The 18,722-nt window shown below is 41.8% G+C and overlaps 1 protein-coding gene across 1 annotated transcript in view; it reads right to left on the minus strand.

Annotated features, from left to right (window-relative positions):
• Positions 1 to 18,722, minus strand: part of rnf19a.L (ring finger protein 19A, RBR E3 ubiquitin protein ligase L homeolog) — a 61,088-nt gene that overhangs the window by 7,688 nt on the left and 34,678 nt on the right. The window contains exons 2-5 of the mRNA XM_018268136.2: positions 10,229 to 11,006; positions 3,867 to 4,075; positions 1,797 to 1,941; positions 285 to 447 (exon numbers count right to left, since the gene is read on the minus strand). Of these exons, the coding sequence (XP_018123625.1) occupies positions 285 to 447; positions 1,797 to 1,941; positions 3,867 to 4,075; positions 10,229 to 10,815 (1,104 nt within the window). The 5' untranslated portion in view covers positions 10,816 to 11,006. The remainder of the gene's footprint in view (positions 1 to 284; positions 448 to 1,796; positions 1,942 to 3,866; positions 4,076 to 10,228; positions 11,007 to 18,722) is intronic.

The following is an 18,722-nucleotide window of genomic DNA, read 5'->3' on the forward strand; positions in this document are numbered from 1 at the left end:
GTTTATATAAACTATATAGTAGAGTTTCTGAAGCAAACACATCAGATATACCAGTGCAGGGAAAAAACTACATTATATTTTTATTCCTTTAAAACACTCATTTTTTGGTGTTACTGTTCCTTTACGCACTGGAACAGGAGTTTCTTAGCCACCCACATCCATTTCCCCATATGAGTCAAACGTTTGGCTTGTCAGATACACGGGAAACTGGCCTGTGTGCTAAGCAATAGCCCATTATGTGCCAGTGATAATTTGGGAAAATGCTAATCCTATGGGTGCCTTACCTTTCTCCCCACGTATACAGGGATGCCAATTATCATGGCAGGAATGGCAATTCCAGCTATCAGCGCTATGCCCACAGGTGCCCCCACCAGGGTTCCCAGTTGCCACAGGATCTTTTTCTTTCTGCTCCAGGGCTTCTTCCCCCAAAATGTGCATCCGGAAGGGCTGAGAAAGCACAAGACACTGAGAATCAATAACAAATCAAGAGAAGCAGCTACCCATGGACCCATGACTGTCACCCAACTGCTAGTCCAATCAGTGGGATCCATCAGAGCCCTAAAAGTATCAAAGCCAATTAGAGGAAGGGGATCAAATTGCAATATGACCAGTTACAGATTATTTGCAAAGATTAAAGGCCAAGGAGGGTGTTGGAACTAGACTAGACTCTACAGTCTGCGTGCTACACATCCTGTACAAACTGCTGGCTAAAGCTGGCCATGGTTGTAAAGATTTTTTAAAAGATCTTTTTGTTATCTTGAGACCAGGATTATCATAAAACGATCGTTTAAATGTACGATTTGTCCCATCAACTAAAAAGACCATTACAAGCGATATTGCCAGGAAAATGGAGAGGAGCTGCCTGCTTGGCCCTGCAAACATAGATAGATTGCACTGGGACCGATAATTTTTTTTTAACCTGGCCGATCAATTTTCTGACAGATGTCTGACGAAAAATTGTAAGATGTACTATCGTTCGAATCCCACTAACCGCACGATAATTTGACGGATTGTTCGGATTTCGCTAAAATCAATCGTTCACCAAAGTAAAGGGGGCCATACACAGGCCGATAAAAGCTGCCGACAGATCAAGTCGGCAACTTATTGGTCCGTGTATGGGGCCCTCCGACGGGCTTCCCCCATCGATATCTGGCCGAAAGTCAGCCAGATGTCAATCGGACGGGACTAAAAATCCAGTCGGATCGCGGCCGCATCTGTTTGTTGATGCGGTCCCGCGATACGGCCCCCCGTTACCCATCGTTAGGATTCAATCGTTGAGCCCTAGGGCCCACAATCGGATCAGCCAGATATTGCCCACCTCAAGGTGGGCGTATCGGGGAGAGATCCTCTTGCTTGGCGACATCGCCAAACGAGCGGATCTCTCTGTGTATGGCCACCTTAAATCTTTGTGTCTATGGGGACCTTTATTGCAGAATAACAGATCTTGCTTGGTTATTGCACACGACTGACTGATGTTTAGATTTCACCTTTATCCCCTTTTCCTGACTGAATTCAAGGAAAATGTAAATATAATGCAATCAGATTAGTTTTTCACAAATCTGAAAGCCGTCTGACAGAGTTGCTTTTGTGAATGAGCCGTAAAGAGGTGGCTTACATGAGTCAACGGACAGATTGTCCTCATACTTAATCCTGTTCACGAGGCAGGGGATTGTGGGCGAAACAGTCTCAGCCTACGCCGGTCACATGCACACGCTCCTGATTCCTGCCCCAAATCCGACTGGGAGCGGCTGATAAAAAGACAATGGTACAACACAAGTAACGTGGCTAATGCCTACCTGAGATAATGTAGGTCGGAGATTTCCTTCATGCAGAGCCAGCAGAACTCACAGCCGCACACTGCGCACGTCATGTGGTTACAGCTCCCGTCGTTCATCTTTATGATATAGGCGGCACAGCGAGGGCACGGCTTTATATCATCCGCTGGGCACAAACAACACAACAGTCAGTGTAAGCGGCAACACTATACATATAGGAACACATTGAATGGGTGTTGCTCTATGTATCATCATCAATATGGATTTGTTATTATTACTGCTCAGCTGGGTCTATAGAAAACCCTGCAGGCCAGAAAGATGGCTGCTGACAGCAATAAGTGGAAATACAAAGCTCCGGCTGGAGGAAGATGCTGCATTAATGTGCCAATCTCTCCTCTGTACAAGGTGAATGGGCTCTGTATCACTGAATCCTACTGCAGGGTCACATGTCAGCGGAAGGGCTTGAGGATGGCAGATCCCATTACCAAGTTTTGTTAGCACACTGGGCTCCTGGCCAGTATTCCTACAAAAATCCACACACTAAGGAAGTATCTCCATAGAGTCAGTTCTGATCTGCTGAAGGCAATGGGAAGCCATGTGCATAAGGAACTGACAAAGCAAAAGTCCCAGAGCTTGATAAAGTGGCCTCCTATAAATCACAGACATAAACTTGTATAAAGGGCAATTTATATGCAACACTGGGCCCTTCTACACCATGCAGCTGGCTCATTGAAGGTCTATAAGAAGATTCCCTTTGCCATATTTCATAGCAATTGTTGTGAAACTGTAACCAAACCCCCCTTGAGAGAGAGAGAGCTGCTTATGTTACTTTAAAGGAACAGTTCAGTGTAAAAATAAAAACTGGGTAATTATTTTGTATGGACAAAATAAAAAATGTTTCTAATATAGTTAGTTAGGCAAAAATGTAATGTATAAAGGCTGGAGTGACTGGATGTCTAACATAACAGCCAGAACACTACTTCCTGCTTTTCAGCTCTCTTGGTCTCCACTGATTGGTTACCAGGCAGTAACCAATCAGTGACTTGAGGGGGGGGCACATGGGCCATAACTGTTGCTTTTGAATCTGAGCTGAATGCTGAGGATCGATTGCAAACTCACTGAACAATTATATCCCATGTGGTCTCCCTTAAAGTCACTGACTAACTCAGAGTTAGAGAGCTGAAAAGCAGGAAGTAGTGTTCTGGCTATTATGTTAGACATCCAGTCACTCCAGCCTTTATACATTATATATTTGGCTAACTAACTATATTAGAAACATTTTATATTTTGCACAGCCTAGCCAGTTTTTATTTTCACAATGAACTATTCCTGTAAGAGAAAGCTTTATTATTGACCTGCGTGCAGAAGAAGCAGACACGGACACTTCTACTAAACAAGGTTATGGTTATACGGGTTCAAAATTTCCAAGAATGAGGAGAGCACTCATAGATAGCAATTTATGCTGTGATGTGTTTATTCAGGCTATTACACGACATGTTTCGGATCCATGTTGATCCTTTATCAACCACACTTGATAAAGGATCAACATGGATCCGAAACATGTCGTGTAATAGCCTGAATAAACACATCACATCATAAATTGCTATCTATGAGTGCTCTCCTCATTCTTGGAAATTTTGAAGTATATATCGGGATAGCGGTGTACCCGTGGAGGATTGGATGCATTCTATTATCAAGCTGAGGCAGTGCGGGGAACGTTCCTAGAAATACAGGTTATACAGGTTCCCTGGTGGGACATGCAAATAGGGCCTTATCCCATGAGAGGGACCTGATTAACTTCAGAGGCCGTATAGTCTACTAGTGAAGCAATGAAGTCAGAGCCCACATATGAATTATCAGTACAAACAGTTCTGGGCAGGATTCCTGGCTCCCCCTATATCCTAACAGGAACTCCCGATCTCTTACAAGAGCAGCTTCATTTCATTTGAGGAGAGAAACAATGAGGTGTTTGATTGTTGGGTATAATAAGCAGCAGGTGGACTCATTATAGTGTGTAAAGGCTCCACATGGAGTTCCCAACACAAGGAGCTGCTCCACTGCTGGAGGCACAGGGATTATCAGTAGCAATACCTGCAGCCCCAGATTCCTGGCTGTAACTGATAGAAGAAGAGCGGATGGTTCTCAGGCGCAAGCTCTGGGCTCGCTCTTGGCGTGCAGCATCGCATGTCTGGTTTGGATGCCAGATCTGTTTGCAGTGATAGCAGAACTCCGTCCCACACCCGTCTCGGCCGCAGGTTAACTTCGGACAACTGGCGCAACCAAAAGCAATCACTGCAAACCTGGAAAAGAGGAGGAGCCATTAGCATCCAGCACATGTAAGAACTTTCAATTAGCAGAATACATTCCCTGCATATGAAAACTTCCATACTGATTGCCCCTACACAGAGTGCATTCTCCAGCACACAGCAAAGTCATTGAGGCAATCAGCAGGGCAGCTTCCATCTACAAGTGAACACTACCGCTCAGTGCACACACTCCTATAGCCTCATACTTTATTTAAAGGAACAGTTCAGTATAAAAATAAAAACTGGGTAAATAGATAGACTGTGCAAAATAAAAAATGTTTCTAAAATAGTTAGTTAGCCAAAAATGTAATGCATAAAGGCTGGTGTGACTGGATGTCTAATATAATAGCTTTTCAGCTCTCTTGGTCTCCACTGATTGGTTACCAGGCAGTAACCAATCAGAGACTTGAGGGGGGCACATGGATCATATGTGTTGCTTTTGAATCTGAGCTGAATGCTGACGATCAATTGCAAACTCACTGAACAGTTATGTCCCATGTGGTCCCCCTTCAAATCACTGACTAACTCAGAGTTAGAGAGCTGAAAAGCAGGAAGTAGTGTTCTGGCTATTATGTTAGACATCCAATCACTCCAGCCTTTATACATTACATTTTTGGCTAACTAACTATATTAGAAACATTTTTTTTTATTTTGCACAGCCTATCTATTTACCCACTTTTTATTTTTACACTGAAGCTAAACCCTCTCACACAGGGCAGATTTACTGCTTCCTGATTGCACCGACTCTCTGATGTTTCCTCATGAAGTCAGACATGTGAAATTCCTTGGGACGCGCCGCACAGATTGTGCTGAAACTCTCTGAGCCGGATTTACGTGCGGGACAAGTCCAGAGCTAGGAGAGGGCATGGGCCTGGCCATTTAACTGTACCGCTCTCTACAGGCCACACGGTGGAGACAACTCACCTGCTTCCAGCACTAAATGTTGCCAGTGGCCAAAATCTGGGAAAGTTTTGCCCTTAACATGAAATTCTTGCGAAATTGAATATATTCCAAAATGAAGGGAAAATTGTGTTAGTGCCAGGAGCTAAAATATCATGGGTTTTCTGTAAATAGAAGATCATCCTCCATTCTTATTTAGCAACCAGTACTTACTCGAACAACCCCCATCTGTGCATGTTTTTACTTTAACCTGCTGTCATTTCTTAAAGGGGTTGTTCAACTTAAAATTAACTTTTAGTAGAATGTAGAGAGTGATATTATGAAACAATATGCAATTGATTTTAATTTTTTTTATTATTTCTGATTTTCTTTTGAGTTATTTAGCTTTTTATTCGGCAGCTCTCCAGTTTGCAGTTTTAGCAATCTGGTTGCTAGGGTCCAAATTACCCTAGCGACCATGCACTGATTTGCTTAAGAGACTGGAATATTAATAGGAGAGGACTGAATAGACAGACGAGTAAGAAAGTAGCAATAACAATTAATGCGTAGTGGTTTTTAGATGGGGTCAGTGACTCCTATTTGAAAGCTGAAAAGTCAGAAGGCGGCAAATAATTCAAAAACTATATATGAGAAAAAATAAAGGCCAATTGAAAAGCTGCTTGGAATTAGCCATTCTATAACATACTAAAAGTTAACTAAAAGGTAACTATCCCTGTCTTTATTCCAGCCCCACTGACATACAGCAGCTATTTCAGAGCAGACATCATGCTCAGTATACAGTGCTGACATCATACCTGACATCACCAGTAAAATGACATTTGAACATACAATTGTATATAGTGCTGGCATGAGGGGGAAGATAGAATTCGGGGCAAGTGCTGTGACAGGTGAACAGGGAAAATACAGCGGCCACAGAAAGGAAGCAGATGGCCACGCCGGAAATGCTGGGAGATTAACTGTAGCCAGTTGCTATGTAATGTTGCCAGAGGGAACAGGAATATGATTGTGTGCAAGGTCATCCACTTGCAGCCCCTTTCTACTAAGGAGCACATTGGGCCCAACTTTACATTAAACACTTGATACAGTATTAGAGACATCTCTGTCTTTGCATGCAACTGCCACCTCATACTGCACTGCCAGCCAACACACCAGGGGCCACACAGGCAGCTCCTCACGGCTATAAGAGTGGTGTGACACACGTGGCTATTCAACAAAATTAGTCGCCCATCGACAAATCTCTTCTTCGGGCGACTAATCTCCCTGAAATGCCTTCCTGACAGCTAGGATGTAAATTGCTGGCGGGGTGGCACTCGGATCGCTTTCCCCACGAGGAAACTTTGGGCGACTTCAGAAAACCGAAGTGCTCAGAGTGTCATCCCGCCGGCGAATCACATTCTAGCTGGTGGGAAGGCATTTCAGGGGAGATTATTCGCCCGAAGAAGAGATTTGTTGCTGGACGACAAATTCCCTCAAATAGCCACGCAACTGGCTGGAAAAAATCTAATGTCTGATTGGTTGCTATGGGTTACTGCCCAGGTGCAAATTTGCCCAGTGTTTATAAAAGACCCCAAGTGTATGTGTCCAAACTGTGACGCTGGCCTGGGGACAAAAGGTGGCCATAGACTTACAATAACAATCTTTCCAGGAAAAGATTTTTCCAAAAAAAGATCCCACATCTTTACACACGTGTAGAGCTGAATGATCAGATTTACAGATAGAAACAATAGAATTCTACTTGTATCTGACGATGTGGCCGATGCCTTTGGAAACGATCAATCAAAATTTTCCGCCTGGGCCAATCAACAAGCCGACCCATATCCAAGTCTTCTGCCGATATCGGTCGACTCATCTTCTTCCATACACGCAGCGAATATCGTACGAAAATTAATTTCACATGATAGTATCGGTGCATCTATTGCCACCTTAAGTCTTCCACAAGCCCATGTGACAGAGTGCTAGCCAATGGGTTTTATTTCATGCAAAGGGGTCGGTATTCTGAGCACTGCAATTTTGATATTTTTTTTTATTAGCAGTTTTTACACAACCTCTGCTGTTCTGTCTGGGAGGGGGTTGGACAGAATGGCAAACGTTTCATTTACTGAGATGGGAAGCGTCTCCTGACAGTTTCTGCTCAGTTTACACTACGGTCACACCAAGTTACGGTGAAATAAAATGGGCATATATTTGTCACCTTTTTTTTTCAAATTTGTATTGGATTATGGGAACAGAGACCAGGCCCGGACTGTGGGTTCTGGCAAATGCCAGAGGGAATGCTATAAGGTGCCATAGAAAGTCAGTATTTAGTGGGCTGGTGGGGGGCTGTTTGGGCCTCTATGTGGGCTGATTGGGCCTCGGTGTACCCGAAAATGCCAGGGCCTATTTTAATTCTCAGTCCGGACCTGACCGAGACCCTACTAGGGCAGATTTCCTATGAACAACAAGGAGCTACAAAAGAACTGTGTGAGCATATTCCAGTGAAGTCTCTGCAGGGACTTGCAGTTTAACGGACTAGCGTAGAAATTGAAACAAGACTCCCAGGAGGCGGCTGCCTGGCCAGATGCACTGCTTTAATAATAAACAGAGCATTTTGGGGGAACACTGGGGGCTTGTACAGGAATATCCCATGTTGGAATGTTAATAACAGTTGGAATAAAGCCCGAGCCTGTAGAACTCTGTGGTTTCAGGCTCAGGTGGAAGGAGTGGAAATGAGGTTATTTATTTGAGGATTCCTCCTGTTCCTAAATTCACTAGAGATGCTAAAGTGCAAGTATTTTTGTTGCAGGGGCTGTTACATTATAACAAATACAAACAGGAAAATAAGGTAACCATGGGGGGGGGCTTAAAAAAAAGCAGTAGGGAAAGACTTTACACTTCTTTTGGGATTGAAAGCATTTTGTACCATTTTACAAAATAATCTAAACGCAGAATCATTTACCATTGCTAGGTCCAGGGCTAAAATCTAAATGTAATATAAGCATCAGCATGTTAGATCAGTGAGATCTAAATACAATCAATTAAATATTCTGCATTGTTTCTGAAATAGTCAAGTTTACGTTCACTATTCCTCTCTCCTCTCTTCCTTTCCTAGCCGATGTATTAGAGGTCACTCAAATAACGGATTCCTGTACAAACAAAATGCACTGCCTTTTGCACAAATTCTGCATGTAGAGAGACAGGATTTTAATAGTGAGCTCTAACGCTGGCCATACTTGGAGAGATCCATGTTGCCAAACAAACAAATCTCTCCCCAGTATGCCCACATTGAGGTGGGCGATATCCGGTTGATCTGTGGGCCCTAGGGCTGAACGATCGGATTATAATGCTACCAATGCAGGCGATCGAATTGCGGGACTGCATCTACAAACAGATACGGCTGCGATCCAATGGAATTTTTAACCCTGCCCGATCAACATCTGGCCGACATTCGGCCAGATATCTATCGGGGAAGCCCGTTGGAGGGCCCCACAAACGGGCCAATAAGCTGCTGACAGTCTGTCGGCAGCTTTTATGTGTATGGCCACCTTAATACATCTTCTAGACAAAAGCAGCCCACCCTATAAGATATATATTGGATCTAACTGTCAATGATTATCTGACACCCAACTCCTGCATGAAGAGAGAATGAAGGGAAACAGATGCTGAGAGAGGAATAGTGACGATAAATTTGATTATTTCAGAAACAGTGTCGACTATTTGATTAAATTTAGGATACTTATTTCAGTATGCTGAATATTAAATATTCATTCTCACGATAGTTCCCCTTTAAAAGATTTTTACTATTGTGTCCTGCCCGTGTGCCACCTCTTCACTTACAAGTGCATTCTGTAGCCCATTTGCATGCAATTTATTAACCAGCCTTCACTAAATGCTGCAAACGTGGGCTCCATTATATCGCCCTACTTGCTACCAACTTGTTACATGCAGGGGGTATCTTCAAGCGCTGGACTATAGGAAAATGGTGTCAAGCACAGAAATCTGGGGGGCATATAAATGCTGTAGTGGGCCGTGGCACCTTCAGTTGGCCGACCATTTCACACTGGTCAGATTTTAAAGCGATGGCATCAGGAATGGTTGTCTTTTTCCCTGTACACGTGGGTAAACTAGCAAGTGATGTGTAATGTACAGAACTTCCCAGCAGATAAAGATAAAAAGAGAGGAACTGCCATGAAACTGCACTTCTCTGTTCTTATCGGAGCATCAGCACATTGACAAACGATTACAGGAACTTTTGTCAAACTTGGCTTTTAATTGCACTACTATTAAGGCTGATAATATTGCACAGGCCATTATCAGTTTTCCCTGTAAGCCTTCCACCCTATTGTGCTGCCTTCTGCCCTTTACCCCCCTAATAGGCATTTACAGGCAGGCTTCCTTCTATTCTGCATTCAGGTCATTGCACTCTATGGAGATAGGCTGTGTGTGTTTGTGTAGCAAAGAAAACATCACAGTTACGATGAGTAGGACTAAAAGGAGCCAAATAGTGGTGTGTATGTGTGTGTGTGTCTCACATACAAGTTTTGGGTGGCATCTTGCCGCTTGCAGTGCAAGTATTACATTTCTATAACAGCTGTTTGTTTTGCAGGGAAAGCATTACGTTTGATTTTCTCATTGAAGTTAATGGGCTGACTCAAATACAGTGATGTGCACTATGGCAAGCTCTGCCTCTTAATTACACAGAGTTATGGATCCGTCCATTAGCCATTCAGAAGAAACCATCGGGGGACCGTACCTTAAAGCAGGGAGGCACTGGCTTTATTTGTACTTCAATCCTCCTCCCGCCACCTACGCTTTATATTCCTGTTGTGTTTGTGGCCTTTTGGACTCAATGACTCATTTACTAACACTGTGCATGCTCCTCTATGTACAACCTCTAGGTACACGCCTTGAACCATATTACTGAATGAAGGGCAAGTGCAAAGCACAGGGCACAAGTTTACAAAGAAGCCCTCAAATTATTACCTGTCTTGAGGACATGCCCCCCCCTCCAGGGCTTTGTCTGCCTACTGAACCTACATCCACACCACCCACCTACACCTAACTTACTGCACTTTTGCCCCATATATAATGGAGTAGCTTAGGAGGGTTAGCTTTCCTATAGGCATTTATCAAACACTAATAATTGGTAGACATGTTCTCTATGGCATCTGCAGTCTATCAGGACCCCACATGAACTAAAACATATTTCCACTACCTTCCCTGCGTAGATAAGGATTAAAATGGACCTGCACCAAGGCTGGAGTCACTTACCCGCAGTCTGGAGCTGGACACCACCTGCAATCAGGATCTGCAACGAGCCACCTCCTGAGCATGAACTCCTCGTACTTCTCCATCAGCGCATCGTCATTAAGTATTAAGCGGATGTCGTGCGGGTTAAAGCGTTCGGAGCATTCCGGGCAACTGATGTTGACCCTGCTTTCCGAAATTTCTATCCGCAAGTACTGGCGCAAGCAGTCTGCACACGACCTGTGATGGCAGGTCATTATTTCAGGGAACTTGTCCTTTGAATGCCGTAAAAGGCACAGGGGACACTCCATAAAGTCTCCATTCTGCTTGCTTACACAGGCAACCACTCCATTGTCAGAAGAGTTCAATACAGCAGCAAATATGTTGTTTTTTTCCGTGCACATCTCTGAGTGAATGCTCTCTATGCTGGCAATCCCTTCCACTCCAACACTGAGATCCCTGGATTTGCGTTTTGGGTCCTTTTTCTTGCGGAATATAGATCCCCATGGCATCCGCCTTTTCTTTGGTGCCTTTTTCACGGGAGGAAGGCTGACTGAGGAAGTAGACGACTGTAGGTCCCGATCTGAACCCATCTGGCGATGCAAACTCATGTCTTCTAAGCCACTATGGTTTCATTCAGGTATGTGCATGGCACACATCATCATTAAAAGCTTTAACTATTGTTCAAAGTACAGTTTGAACTCACTTACAGGAGAGAAAAAATAAATAAATAAAATCCTACTTCCAAACTTCTTTCAGTCGGGGCAAAATATTTGCTGCAATTTGGTCCGTCAAAGTAAACCTGAAAGTAAAGAGAGAAATGAGTTAAGAATTTAGCCAGACAGTAAAACAATCTGTTAGGGTGGTGTTACCTCTATAAACCAACAGAGTTGCACAAACTTAAAGGAAAACTATACCCTCAATATGAATACTTAAGCAGCAGATAGTTTACATCATATTAAGTGACATCATATTAAGTGACATATTAAAGAATCTTACCAAACTGGAATATATATTTAAGTAAATATTGACGTTTTACATTTCTTGCCTTGAACCACCATTTTGTGATGGTCTGTGTGCTGCCTCAGAGATCACCTGACCAGAAATACTGCAGCTCTAACTGTAACAGGAAGAAGTGTTGAAGCAAAAGACAGAACTCTGTTAATTGGCTCATGTAACCTAACATGTTTGGTTTGTTTGTGTGCATTGTGAATCATACGATCCTAGGAGGCGGCCCTTATTTTTTTAAAATGACGATTTTCTATTTAGGATTACCCAATGGCACATACTACTAAAAAAGTATATTATAAAAATGGTTTATTTACATGAAGCAGGGTTCTACATATGAGCTGTTTTATGCAATATCTTTTTATAGAGACCTACATTCTTCGGGGGGTATAGTTTTCCTTTAAGCAAGTCCCTTTAGCCATGATACACAAACCGGTGGCAGTTGCACTTCTATACAAGCTGAAAGGGCCAGTTATTCTCTATACTACATATTCGGGGGGCAGATTATAATAAAAGGAGGTCCTCCAAAGGAGTCGGTGGAGCTTGTGAGCAGTCTGTTTGGGCCATAAAAATATCTTGTAGGGATAGAGCTGGCCTCCACCTAGACAGCCCTACTCTTTTAGGGTGCAGGTTATTGTAAGGCCTTATTTTGGTCTCCTTGCCTCTGAAGTTTGTACTTATTTTGGACTTTGGACGTCTATTGCAAGCAGTACAAATCAACATGCACATGTAGAGCCACACTAAGCTATATTATCACTATGGTTCATATTGTTCTTATTCGGCTATATGGTGGCCTTAAAGACACATATCAATCAAAGACACTACACTGCCAAACATAGCAGGGCTCTTTCACTGGTAGGGTTTATATCTGCAATCCAAAACTGCAAAATCATTGGATTGTGTGTAGATTATATTTCAGCACATTGCCATGTAGAAGAAACAAACAAGCCAGTAACAAAAGTGGCAAATCCACATATAGGTGTTTTTATAGTTCTAACTATGTAGGAGCAGGTTGTTGGTCCAGACAGGTGACCTACACTCAAGCAATAGTGTCAGACAGCATGGGTGGATCAGTGAGTGAATGAGCAACAGGTTCTGACTCACCAGTGGTATGGGATGAGGCCGTGGGAGTTGCTTGTTTAAGGAGGTATTTAGTTTGATAACAGACGGATAACCCTCAGAGTTATTAAAGGAGAAGCTACCGAGGCAGCTTATTGCTAACAGATTAGCACAATAGTGTAAACTACAACTAGGTATACACAATAGAAGGACATAAATGTTGTGAGGACTCAGAGCAGCATTACTTTAAGGGTTTACTGGTGTATTTATATAGACCTTTCTGATAAAGCTTACTTAGATTTAAAGGAAAACTATACCCCCCCCCCCCAAACAATGTAGGTCTCTATAAGAAGTTATTGCATAAAACAGCTCATATGTAAAAACCCTGCTTCATGTAAACAAACCATTTTTATAATAATATACTTTCTAGTAGTATGTGCCATTGGGTAATCATAAATAGAAAATTGCCATTTTAAAAAATAAGGGCCGCCCCCTGTGATCGAAGGATTCACAGTGCACAAAAACAAACCATACATTTTAGGTCACATGAGCCAATTAACAGACAGAGATCTGTCTTTTGCTTCCACACTTCTTCCTGTTACAGTTAGTGTTGTAGTATTTCTGGTCAGGTGATCTCTGAGGCAGCACACAGACCATCACAAAATGGTGGTTCAAGGCAAGAGATGTAAATGGGAAATATTTAACAGCACAATAAATAAAAAGAATTGTATAAGCACAGGGGGCAGTGATGCCAATGTAACTGTAGGCCAATAAACATCTCAAGGCTGTATAGACATAGCGTGGCCAAGGTTGAGAACATGGGGTACAGAATGCAAAGCAAGGTTTGTGGCTGCTGACAGACAAAATGTTCCCTGAGAAGATGTATTGAGCCTCAACATGGAATTTCTGCAGTTTGGCAAATAACAGAGCTTCAGCACAAGCAATATAAAATATAGGCTAATATCATTATAATACACAAAAGCCATGAATATCTTGTAAATTATATCCTTATAAACGGTGAGTACTGATGTCATCAGTTATAAACGGTGAGTAGTGATGTAATTTCTGTCACATGACTCACTAAAATTTGTGTATTATAATTAATAAAGTACCCCCAGTTGTAAAATATGAGGATATTAGAAGTTACCTCGGAGTTCCATGACCTGTATAAAAACACTCGGCCTTCGGCCTCGTGTTTTTATATGGTCATGAAACTCCTCGGTAACTTACAATATCCTTATATTTTACAACTGGGGGTACTTTATTCACTATATACACAGCAGCCTTATAATAATATGCCGAACTGCCCACAATTCAGCCACCGTGGAAATCCCAGATTCCATACGAACGACGAAGGTATTTTTTAGACCCTGACTGACAGGCACAACTCTCGCTAAAGCACAGGCTCCAAAGTTCAGGTATGAGTGAGGTGCATGTGCCCCCTGCTTTGGAGTTTCTGTTCCATTCTTCTTCCAATACACTGGGAGTACATGACAAGCAACCAGCATTTCCTCTTATGAAGGTGAATTTCTCAGCTGTACATAAGATCTCAGTAGGAGGAAGCGAGTTTTGGAAATTCCAGCAACTTTCAAAATGAAATGCGAGTGGCTTCCAGTAAGTGGTTAGGAAGTGGCCAGATTTCTGCAAACACTTTGAGGGCTGGAAACTGATGTTATGCACTAAACTGTGCCACGGAATCTCTCAGTCTGTATGCTCTGCACCGTCACAGGAATAACATACATTGCCTCAAAGTCGGAAATTGGCCCCATTACATGTATAAGCATGGTATACAGAAAAAGTAGCCAGGGTGGGGAGCATAAACAATGTACATCTGGGTTTTCACAAACGTTCGTCACTTCCTGAAGATGATGTAAAATCTCACAACAACATGGCGTCTAGCATGAGGAGAAACAAGCAGAGTATCAAGGGGGAGCTGGGGACCCTGGCGACCACTTGCAGCAAAATGCAGTTATTTTGTAAAGGACAACACAGTATCAGAAGCGCAGCACAAAGAACAACCTGCAGCCCATTGGATATCATGTGCACATCGTAATGAGCAAGAAAGCAAGCTGTGCCCCATATAGAAAGACAAGATATCCTATACTCTGTGTGTAACATCAATTTAAAGGGATCATGGGTCATGGGTCAAAATGCACCAGTTAGTAGAGCTGCTCCAGCAGACTTCTGCTCTGAAATCCGTTTCTCAAAGAGCAAACAGATTTTTTTTATATTTAATTTTAAAATCTTATTGTCAGTTTCCCAGCTGCCCCCAGTCATGTGACTTGTGTTCTAATAAACTTCAGTCACTCTTTACCACTGTACTGCAAGATGGAGTGATATCACCCCCTCCCTCTCCCCCCAGCAGCCTAACAGAACAATGGGAGGGTAACCAGATAGCAGCTCCCTAACACAAGATAACAGCTGCCTGGAAGATCTAAGAACAGCACTCAATAGTAAAATCCAGGTCCCACTGTGACACATTCAGTTACATTGAGTAGGAGAATCAACAGCCTGCCAGAAAGCAGTTCCATCCTAAAGTGCTGGCTCTTTCTGAAAGCACATGACAAGGCAAAATGACCTGAGATGGCGCCTACACACCAATATCACAACTAAAAAAAACACACTTGCTGGTTCAGGAATGAAATATTATATTGTACAGTGAATTACTTGCAGTGTAAACAGTGTAATTTAGAAATAAAAACTACATCATAAAATTCATGACAGAATCCCTTTAAGTCACTGCGGTCCCTAACTTTACCTTCTTATGACCATGAACACTGGAAAGTAGAATTTCTCTTACAGAACCAACGAGTGCCAGGCTCCTACTTCTGGAAACTGGACTATTGATATGCTATTGCCAGCCTACACCTATCAGGCCAAGCCTTTTTTCCTAGGAATAAAAGGCATCCGCATTTAAGCTTCCGCCCATAAAGCTAACCCTCTTTCCTAGGAACAAGCAGCACCCGCTGCAGCAATTATAGGCTGGCAAGAGAAAATGAAAGAGTGTCCGGTTGGCATTTCACAGAACTCATTCTCCACAAGATTCACTGGCACAGTTTCAGGAAGCTGGAGGCAGATACACGACAAATGTTTTAGTATGGAATCTGTATTTATGTAGGCGTCTTTCTATAGTGTACAACATTGCACAATATGTCAGTATTAATACAGGTCAATAACAATGCTATTTTGGAATAAAACCAGTTAGCAAAGTCAACCTTACCGGAATGCAGTCAGTCATTCTCCTTATTGCTAAACCTGAGCTCTCACCATGGTCTTCAATGGAAAGTACCTGGCTTATGGCAGACAATGCGATAGTCCACATTATTTATCAAACCTACTTCCTGAAAATCCTACAGCTCTAATGTGATAGGGACACATTCCGGTTTCCTATAAAAGTACATTAACCAATCTACAGATACTTTTGTCCCTTGTCGTTTCTCGGGTTCTCTCATGGGATTAGGTTCCAGTGATACTGACACAGGTGCAAGTAACATTGTAAAGCAAAGCTATGGGACTTGTCAGTGTGATCAGAAGAGCAAATTACTCGAAGAAACATCCTAGAGATTGCATATATATATATATATATATATATATATATATATATATATATATATATATATATATATATATATATATATATATATATATATATAACAGTGCACAGCAAGGACACACACTTCGACTAGGGCAACGTATACATGTATAACTTCCACATCCATTGGTTAATCATTAATCCTTATAAAAGTAAGCATGCCATAGCTATGGAGAGGTCAGAAGCTCTTGTAGATACAGTATGTGCTAAAATATTCCAGCCCAAGTGACCTTCAAGTGAGATATGCATCTGCCCTGAAAGGAATGTCTCAAAGTTATATATTAACAATACAGGACAATACAGCCAAAAACCAGACATCAATGAACCCACCTCGGGGGGGGGAAATGTCAACAAAGGCCTCAAAAGACAGTGTCCTTGTATTCCTACTTCTCTGTAGGAAATTGGTCCATAGTCCCAAAACAATAGGGATGCACCAAATCCAGGATTTGGTTCGGGATTCTGCCCAGCCAAATCCTAATTTGCATATGCAAATTAGGGGCAGGGATGAAAATCTGACTTTTTGTCACAAAACAAGGAAGTAAAAAATGTTTTTCCTATCCCACCCCTAATTTGCATATGCAAATTCGGATTCTGTATTCGCCCAAATCTTTCGAGAAGGATTCGGGGGTTCAGCCGAATCCAAAATAGTGGATTTGGTGCATCCCTACAAAACAACTGTTGCTCCACTATAAACCTCTTTGGACCAGTGTCATAATGCCTAAATGAGAAAACCATATGAAATAATCTCCTTGTGAGCATGAGCTCTTCTTTAAATGTTGTCCATTTTAGGTTTTAAATAAGCCCCTTTCCCACCTCCAGCTCAGCAGTTTCCTGGGACCCTCTGCTATAGCACCTCATCCCTATAAAGTGTACCCAAATGGTCTCAATGTGCTCATATAAAATCAGGGTGCAGACGTGGGTTTCAGGTAGTGTGAGTGTATAAGAGCAGACAGAATCCACAGAACATAAAATTCCATATGAGTCAGCTGATGGAACTGCTTTGACTCCAATCACTGCCTGCTGTTTGCCATGTAGCTATGGCTACCAGTGCTTTAGAAATCCCTCTAATCTATCGTTCCAGACATTTCAGTGGCCGACATACTGTATGGAATACAGTATTAAAGCAATACGGTTAAATAATAACCATGAGAGAGCAGGGCATCACCACAGCAGGGATGACTTATGTTTTATTATGCTTATCATATGGTTCAATCAAGGAATGGAGGCTAGAATATACTCCATATAAAAGAGGAGCCTGTATCCATTTACAGCAAAAGTGCCCATGCTTTACTAATACTTTTAGATGTGTTGTCCAATTATGATCTACATCTATAATATCACTGTTAATAATAATAATAATAATAATAATAATAATAATAATAATAATAATAAACCAGTACCTGCTTCTACTTGATACCGACGGATATAATTTATCCTTATTAGAGGCAAAACAATCCAACTGGGTTTATTTAATAGTTAAGTGCTTTTATTAGTAGGCTTAAGGTATGAAGGTACAAATTACAAAAAGATCCCTTATCTAGAAAACCCCAGGTCCCAAGAATCCTGGAGAACAGGTCCCATACTTCTATTACCAAGTACCAAAAGGATGAGGAAGACGTGGAAAGTGTAACTATGATTATTTTTTTTATAGCATTTATAAATTGGCAACATATTCTGCGGCACTGTACAATAAAAGGGTGTATCCATCAAACATATAAATACTAAACGATACCAAAGATACAGATGTCTCTGCTCTACAGAACTTACACTCTATCAATGTAAAGGTTGGGCACAATATTTTAGTAATGAATTGTTCACTTTCCTGGAATGACAGTGAGCCAAACTATAATATCTACTGGCAAATAATGACTAATCTCAGGATGTTACATAGGCCTTGTAGGAATAGTGCACTTCAATCCAATTAGCGAACATATGGAACAACCTACACATTCACTCATTTTGTTCCAATAGCATCTGCCTGTTAGTTCTGATGTGCAAATTAAAATAGAAATGCATAGATTCACATACAGGTATTGGACCGGTTATCCAGAATGCTCGGGACCTGGTCTTCTCTGGATAAGGGATCTTTCTGTAATTTGGATCGTCAAACCTTAAGTCTACTAGAAAATCATGTAAACACTAAATAAACCCAATAGGCTGGTTCTGCTTCCAATAAGGATTAATTATATCTTAGTTTGGATCAAATACAAGGTACTGTTTTATTATTACAGAGAAAAAGGAAATCATTTTTAAAAATTTAGATTATTTGGATAACATGGAGTATATGGGAGACGGCCTTTCCATAATTCTGAGCTTTCTGGATAACGGGTTTCCGGATAACAGATCCCATATCTGTAGCTACATAGTAAGTTAGTTTGAAAAAAAAAAAAAGTGTGTGTGTCCGTGTGTGTGTGTCCTGCCTAACTGTAACTATATGCATCACTTATGCAAGTGAACCCTGAAACCCTGATGTAAAGGAACACAAGTATGATGTCAAGCAAATGCTAGGTGCTTTTTTTTTTTTTTTTTCTTAAAAACAATTGCCACACATTCCAGCCTCACCCGGGAAACACAATGCACAAGATCACTGGAATTACCCCCGTCCTCTTAGTTTTCCTTTAGGTGGAAACTAAACCATATTATACAGTAATGATTAAAACAACTGTAAAGTATAGGTTACAGTCTATGCTCCCTGCCTTTTTAAGGAGGAATCCACTTTGGCCCCGTGCCCATGTGCATGGTTCATTGGATCTGATCAAAGGCAGAATTAAAGAACCAAAATCCCCCCCCCCCCAAGACAGTACTCAGACAGGCGTGCATTAGAGCACATCACTAGCAGCTTAATGGGGTTGTTCACCT

Source organism: Xenopus laevis, chromosome 6L (assembly GCF_017654675.1).
Source record: "Xenopus laevis strain J_2021 chromosome 6L, Xenopus_laevis_v10.1, whole genome shotgun sequence".
Classification (NCBI taxonomy): Eukaryota; Metazoa; Chordata; class Amphibia; order Anura; family Pipidae; genus Xenopus; species Xenopus laevis.